The following is an 8,265-nucleotide window of genomic DNA, read 5'->3' on the forward strand; positions in this document are numbered from 1 at the left end:
ATATACATAGGATGAAAATGCAGAAATCCATTGTTAATGGTGCATCACTTCAGGACGGAGCTGGTGAGTTCTGCACAGGCACACAGCACTCAGAAACATATTAAAAGCCTGTAAAGACCACAGAATTCATTCAGAGGCCCCAAAAAACCTGCAAGGACTCGTTCCAACAGCAGCTTAATGACACCTGCAGAAGTCAACATCACTCCAAACGAGCCCTGGCGCTCACGGACAACACGTCCCGCTCGATAATTAATTGGTTATTCTACATGACATCTAGAAGGTAACGGCACATACACTCCCAAACACAAGCTGGCCCTTCACCTAAGGCAGATGTTGCACAGTGAAGACTGCATAACGTCTACAGCAAAGGCACACGAACGCAGTACAGAGTGGAAACAAAGTGACCAGGAGCCTCATTTATAACCGCTGTGTCGTACAAAACACCACTTCCGCCAGTTTCAAGCATAGACTGTAAAAAAATATGGGCGTAGTGTGCGTGACGTCACCCGTAGTGTTTCTGAAGAGCGCTTTTTGAAGCCCAAAGTGGGCGGAGCCGGTCGTCGCCATCTTGTTATCGTCACTCCCGGATAAACGAAAATGGGCAGCGAGGCGGATTAGCAGAGGTGACGTGACGCTAACAGACAGCAGACAAACGGCTAGTAGTTACATCAGCGGCAATCCATCTGTCACTCAAGTGGCCACGCCCTTAATTATGCAGAACTTTAAGGCTTAATATAATTTACACGGATGAGTTATAAAAAACATTCACCCCCTCACAGTCGTCATGAAGGACAAGATTAGATATAAAGACCAAAACCACTTTTTGTACCAGGCTGTAAACATGTTTATTTTTGCTGTAAAGTTGGGCATTTTAACATGGGGGTCTATGAGATTAACTCTCTTTAGGAGCCTGTCTCTAGTGGCCAGTCGATGAACTGCAGTTTAAGTCACTTCCGTGTTGGATTCAAGAGAGAGACTGTAAGATTGCCGCTTGCTTCCAACGCACAAGTTGTGATTTAAAAACAAACTTGACGTGAAAATTCGTGCACCTGTAAGTAAACTCTGACCCTTGCGTACGAACATTTTAGAGAGTTTGGCGAAACTAAGGCTGTCAAAATGCCTGAAAAGCTAAATTGAAATTTCTCTCTTAGATATTAGCAAAATTATCTTCAAATTCTAAAGGCAATCCTTAATAATAGAGGGGAAAAAAGTACTGTATTGTCTCTTATGCCCACAAGAGGGAGCAATATGCAAATATAAACCAAATCAAGCATTGCATCTTTTATTGAAATGAAAAGACATTCACTTTTTAAAAGTGCATTAACTTTGAAAAAAAAAATTTTTTTAAATAAAATATAATTTCCTTGATGTGCATGCAAGGAAAATTAGGTTACAATAGTGCATAAAACTGTGCAAAAGATTCCATTTCAAATAAATGCTGTTCTTTTGAACTTTCTATTCATCAAAGAATCCTGAAGTAAAATTGTACACAACTGTTTTCAACATTGATTATAATGAATGTTTGAGCATCAAATCATCATATTAGAGTGATTTGTGAAGGATCATGTGACACTGAAGACTGGAGTAATGATGCTGAACATTCAGCTTTGATCACAGGAATAAATTACACTTTAAAAAGCCTTGGTGAGCAGAAGAAACTTCTTTTAAAAACACTAAAAATCTTATCGATCCGAAACTTCTGACTGGTAAGTGTGAGTCCGAATTTTGCGTACGCCATTTTTGGCAACATTAGCAAAACATAATGGCTACGACGGACAGGAAAAATCCTTGTGTCCTCGATATAAACCCAACAGATGGCCGTCTTTCTCGTGTTCTCCATGTTCCACGATGAGATGCCAAAAGTATCGCCGTTTATCATTTCCGAAAGAATTAGCAAGTTCTGCTAAGTGTCTTGTTAAGGAGCTGACAGCGGTCCTCCTGAGGAAGCACACCGATCAGCATTACGGTGATTTAGACTCATTCAGTGGCTGTAAAACTTCATCCAGAACACATGTGCAACAAGCAGCATCCTAAAGCGTGAACTCTGACCTAAAGCACTGCTTTGGGATCGCACCGCGTCTGATGGGTGTGTTGTGAATTTGAACGTTCACTTTTGGCTTTATGGCTTGGCTTTACGCGGCCTTCCCTCGGCACATCTGGCTACAGCGCAGCGTGTCGCTAACCGTGTGCAGTTGCTGAACATCTGCTTCTGATATTGTGTACTTGGTACATTCTGAAACCCATTCCTGTCCCTCGTTTGTCCTGCTTCTGTCGCTCATACCGGCAGAACGCCACATACAGTCTAACCAAAGACGATTCAGACACCAGATATTTTTCACTAGTGTGATCAGGACACTGTAGTTCAAGTGAGGAGAGCAGAATAAAGTAAACTGTGACACATTATACCCACATATTCCTCATACAGAGACTACCAGTGACATTTGTGACCAATAATGATTCATAACTTTGAGCTGATCATGTTTTGCTGAAGTGTGTTTTCTTTAATTGCTAATGCTCTTTTTACACACAGACTGAACACAATGAAGCATTGCTTGGTGATTGGTTGAGCTAAACTGGTATTATCTAATTGTGTAGTTAAATTTAACAGCTGACAGATATTCAACATAATTCATGTGTGAGACAGTCTAACAGAAGGACGGACAAAACCAGTCAAATATCAGCTGAGTTCTGCTCATATTTTACTACCATTCTCTAAACTATAGCGAATAAACTGAGATAATGTGAGAAATGTTGAAGGAGTCTGAATACAGTTTGGGTTTGATTGTATATTATTGTACATAACAGGGCTGCCAACTTTTGAGTTTAGCTTGGAGTGATAATTATATATGGGGGGGAGGGGGTGATTTGCTTTTGATTTTGATTCAATATTTCAGGTACAGAAGGGTAGAATGTTAATCAGGGAAACAACAAACACCCCTTTCCTACAATCAACTAAAAGCTCTCATTCATAACCAATGGATAGAAGCTTTTTGCTTTTTTGATCAAATGTCCGCCAAGGTACGGAGTAAATGATCTGTCTTAACACTGGACACTTAAATCACGGCCTAGTGTGCAGAAAACCCAAACCGTCACAGAAATACTTCACAATATACTAGTTGAAAAGCCTCAAACAAAACACTTGACGCCGCTTAAATGCCAAACTGTGTTCGTGCTTTATTAAACCGTTTCGACAAGTTCGTTTCCAGACAGACCGATTAAAAAAATTACATAAATCCTGTTACTTTACTCCAAGAAGCTGACAGCCAATCAGATTGCCTGATCAAAACAAGTCCAAAAGCTTGCCACTTGTCCCAAAAGAGCTACATTACAATTACTAGCATAATTGGTAAATGCTTCATTTTTATCAACACAGAACAGAGTACTAGAAACCTTTGACATTCCTAATTAGTATATATGCTAATGGTACACTTAGCCAATCACAGTAGCCCTGGATCTCACTTGGCCAATCACAAGACTCTCTGCAACAGACTCGGCCAATCACTAATGCCCTTGCTGAGCACAGCCAATCACAAGCAGCCCAGCGACAGCATCAGCCAGTGTCCACTCCACTGCCATATATGGGATGAGGTGATGTCATGAAGAGAGGTGTGTTCAGTAGATGATCTCTCCTCTTCAATGACATTAATTACGCTTATTAAAAAGAACAGGACAGAGAGTAATGATTTACGGTCCAGCTTGACAGACTGTTCTGCCAGCTTTCTGCTGAAAACACACCATTGAATAACAGAATCCCATTGAGCAGGACCAGAAACATACATTCATCAAGAGCCACGTCCGTCAGATGAGACAAAACCCCTCGGCACCACTGCACTTACCAAGAGCGCCACCATGTGGCTCAATGCAAAACTACAGACAGCTGTGTGGAAGCATGTTTGTGACACGATTGCACCAGGAGCGGATTCACAACACATTCTTCAGAATAAAACTGCTATTTTCTTATTATTATTTTCTAACATATCTTAAGAATTTTCTAATATTTTTTCTAAGACAAAACTTGAGAATTTTAATTCCTGAAAATAATGTTTTTTTTCCAAAATCATCATAAATAACTTCTTAAACTTAACGTGAATAACCTCCAACTTCCCAAAGGTAAGATGTTTAATTAATTCATTGGGTTGTTTTAAACACTAAGCATTACAACACTTGACTCAGGCTTGTTAAAACATACATTTAAAATACACGTCACATTAGCAAACACGTCGCTGAGCGCTGATGAAAATAGCGCATGCTTATTAATAAGGATGCACCATAATGAAAATTGACCGATAACCGATAATTCTTTATATTTGAAAGCCGATAACCGATATATTGGCCGATAAATCTAAATCCGAATTTTTATATAATTTTTGAGAGCCTGATCACAAAAACAAAAGTTTCATGATTAAAAGCCACGTCTAAAGCACACAATTATAATGCTCTCATTATGATTTTATGTAGCCGATATTAACTTAACTGTATTTTCCTTTTCTGAAGTGATTCCAATCATATTTCAAGCGATTCAGATCCATCATGTTGAACAGTGCGCATCTGAAGAGTCTCAGCTAAAGGAAGTAATACATTATTTATCGAGCCGATAACATTAAAAAATTAACATAAATCGGCCGATTATGATTCTTATGGCAATCTACAGGCGGAATTACAATTAATTACATCCATACAATGAATCCATACTATCACGTGTACCTTGAAATGCAATGTCGCTTTGGATAAAAGCGTCTGCCAAATGCATAAATGTAAATGTACAATCATTTACCGATAAAGCTTTTCAGCACAAATGAACCCAGAGACTCACGCTCTTCTGAAGACGGTTCTGTTCTCCCGATGTTTGCTGAACATTTTGGGCAGAAGCTTCAGGGTGACTTTGGCTGCTCTTGCTCTCCTGATCATCCACATGCCCTTAAAAGAGGAAAAAGAAGTGAGTTCCTTTTGAAGTGGAACTCCGACATCGCATCTTGCTGTTGAAGCCGTAGAGAACGGCCTCAGCGTGACCGACCATGACGTCACGCTCATAGAAGAGTGTGTGAGTTACATGTCCTCAGCTTTGTTGTCTTCAGGAGCCGCTTTGTCTGTGTGTGCCCGGCTCCCATGCTAGAGACACGGGTACGAATCCCGCATGCAGTGGGTTTAGTAGGACCGGTTACATTTGGTGCCGTGACCCGGATGGCACTCACCTCCTTCGGGTGTCGACGGCTGCCGAGCAGGAGAGCGTCTCTGTTGGACTGTTGACTCAGTCGAGCGGTGTCCTCCAGAAACCTGTAATCTACATGAGCGGACCGTTATCTTCAACAATAACTCCTCACATTCATTAAGCTGTGTAACTACCACACCGTGTCCTAACCAGACGCGATAAGACTCCAGCGACAAATAATTTGTCTGTCCACACCAGACGCGACTGCACGATGCGTCAAAATCAATCAAAACCCACAGCCAATCAGAACAGCGTGTGGGCGGTGTCAGCCAATCAGAACAGTGTGTGGGCGGAGTCAGCCAATCAGAACAGCGTGTGGGCGGTGTCAGCCAATCAGAACAGCGTGTGGGCGGTGTCAGCCAATCAGAACAGCGTGTGGGCGGAGTCAGCCAATCAGAACAGCGTGTGGGTGAGGTCAGCCAATCAGAACAGTGTGTGGGCGGAGTCAGCCAATCAGAACAGCGTGTGGGTGAGGTCAGCCAATCAGAACAGCGTGTGGGCGGAGTCAGCCAATCAGAACAGGGTGTGAGCGGGGCCAGCCAATCAGAACAGTGTGTGGGCGGAGTCTCGCGGCACCAGAGAGTAATCTTGACGGCACTCGCAAGAAAATGGATAAGTCGCTACATAATCAAATTCATAAATATTAAACCATTTAAACATTATTAAAAACACATAGGCTACTGAGTTACTAAAACAATTTTTGTCAAAGAATACACTTGTTTGTTCACAGTTTGAACGTTCTTGTTTCCATTTGTTTAATTTCAAGGTCTGAGGTGAATTATCCATTGTTGCTTTTACAGCCTCAAAGCTGGAGCACTAAATGATATTCAGAGTCACATGACACGCTTTTACCATTAAATAAAGCACATAAACAGCGCCTGAGATTATCATCGCCACACTTTGTGTTTGATGTTCCAGCGCGACGTCTCAGAAAAATAGAAACCGTTTCTAAAATAGAATCGTCGCCGTCGCGGCTGGTTAGGACAAACACTCTGATCAACATGGAGAAGAAGCTTTTATCGCGCTTTAGGACGCGTGTGTAGTTAGGACGCGTGTGTAGTTAGGACGCGTGTGTAGTTAGGACGCGTGTGTAGTTAGGACGCGTGTGTAGTTAGGACGCGTGTGTAGTTAGGACGCGTGTGTAGTTAGGACGCGTGTCGCGTGTGTAGTTAGGACGCGTGTGTAGTTAGGACGCGTGTGTAGTTAAGACGCGTGTGTAGTTAGGACGCGTGTGTAGTTAAGACGCGTGTGTAGTTAGGACGCGTGTGTAGTTAGGACGCGTGTGTAGTTAGGACGCGTGTGTAGTTAGGACGCGTGTGTAGTTAGGACGCGTGTCGCGTGTGTAGTTAGGACGCGTGTGTAGTTAAGACGCGTGTGTAGTTAGGACGCGTGTGTAGTTAGGACGCGTGTGTAGTTAGGACGCGTGTGTAGTTAGGACGCGTGTGTAGTTAGGACGCGTGTGTAGTTAGGACGCGTGTGTAGTTAGGACGCGTGTGTAGTTAGGACGCGTGTGTAGTTAGGACGCGTGTCGCGTGTGTAGTTAGGACGCGTGTCGCGTGTGTAGTTAGGACGCGTGTGTAGTTAGGACGCGTGTCGCGTGTGTAGTTAGGACGCGTGTGTAGTTAAGACGCGTGTGTAGTTAGGACGCGTGTGTAGTTAGGGCGCGTGTGTAGTTAGGGCGCGTGTGTAGTTAGGGCGCGTGTGTAGTTAGGACGCGTGTGTAGTTAGGACGCGTGTGTAGTTAGGACGCGTGTCGCGTGTGTAGTTAGGACGCGTGTGTAGTTAGGACGCGTGTGTAGTTAGGACGCGTGTCGCGTGTGTAGTTAGGACGCGTGTCGCGTGTGTAGTTAGGACGCGTGTGTAGTTAGGACGCGTGTCGCGTGTGTAGTTAGGACGCGTGTGTAGTTAAGACGCGTGTGTAGTTAGGACGCGTGTGTAGTTAGGGCGCGTGTGTAGTTAGGGCGCGTGTGTAGTTAGGGCGCGTGTGTAGTTAGGACGCGTGTGTAGTTAGGACGCGTGTGTAGTTAGGACGCGTGTCGCGTGTGTAGTTAGGACGCGTGTCGCGTGTGTAGTTAGGACGCGTGTGTAGTTAGGACGCGTGTGTAGTTAGGACGCGTGTGTAGTTAGGACGCGTGTGTAGTTAGGACGCGTGTGTAGTTAGGACGCGTGTGTAGTTAGGACGCGTGTGTAGTTAGGGCGCGTGTGTAGTTAGGGCGCGTGTGTAGTTAGGGCGCGTGTGTAGTTAGGACGCGTGTGTAGTTAGGACGCGTGTGTAGTTAGGACGCGTGTGTAGTTAGGACGCGTGTGTAGTTAGGACGCGTGTGTAGTTAGGACGCGTGTGTAGTTAAGACGCGTGTGTAGTTAAGACGCGTGTGTAGTTAGGACGCGTGTGTAGTTAAGACGCGTGTGTAGTTAGGACGCGTGTGTAGTTAGGACGCGTGTGTAGTTAGGGCGCGTGTGTAGTTAGGGCGCGTGTGTAGTTAGGGCGCGTGTGTAGTTAGGACGCGTGTGTAGTTAGGACGCGTGTGTAGTTAGGACGCGTGTGTAGTTAGGACGCGTGTGTAGTTAGACCGCGTGTGCAGTTAGGACGCGTGTGCAGTTAGGACGCGTGTGTAGTTAGACCGCGTGTGCAGTTAGGACGCGTGTGTAGTTAGGGCGCGTGTGTAGTTAGGGCGCGTGTGTAGTTAGGACGCGTGTGTAGTTAGGACGCGTGTGTAGTTAGGACGCGTGTGTAGTTAGGACGCGTGTGTAGTTAGGACGCGTGTGTAGTTAGGACGCGTGTGTAGTTAGGACGCGTGTGTAGTTAGGACGCGTGTGTAGTTAGACCGCGTGTGCAGTTAGGACGCGTGTGCAGTTAGGACGCGTGTGCAGTTAGGACGCGTGTGCAGTTAGGACGCGTGTGCAGTTAGGACGCGTGTGTAGTTAAGACGCGTGTGTAGTTAAGACGCGTGTGTAGTTAGGACGCGTGTGTAGTTAAGACGCGTGTGTAGTTAGGACGCGTGTGTAGTTAGGACGCGTGTGTAGTTAGGGCGCGTGTGTAGTTAGGGCGCGTGTGT

At 44.7% G+C, this 8,265-nt stretch overlaps 1 protein-coding gene across 3 annotated transcripts in view; it reads right to left on the reverse strand.

Annotated features, from left to right (window-relative positions):
- Nucleotides 1–8,265, reverse strand: part of znhit6 (zinc finger HIT-type containing 6) — a 44,705-nt gene that overhangs the window by 31,905 nt on the left and 4,535 nt on the right. For all 3 annotated transcript variants that reach the window (XR_014031723.1, XR_014031724.1, XM_081387023.1), the window contains exons 4-5: nt 5,193–5,281; nt 4,814–4,917 (exon numbers count right to left, since the gene is read on the reverse strand). Coding sequence is in view for 1 of the 3 variants with exons in the window: in XM_081387023.1 (XP_081243149.1) it covers nt 4,814–4,917; nt 5,193–5,281 (193 nt within the window). In the remaining 2 variants the exon portion in view is untranslated. The remainder of the gene's footprint in view (nt 1–4,813; nt 4,918–5,192; nt 5,282–8,265) is intronic.

This window comes from Scardinius erythrophthalmus, assembly GCF_964197995.2.
Source record: "Scardinius erythrophthalmus genome assembly, chromosome: 15".
Classification (NCBI taxonomy): Eukaryota; Metazoa; Chordata; class Actinopteri; order Cypriniformes; family Leuciscidae; genus Scardinius; species Scardinius erythrophthalmus.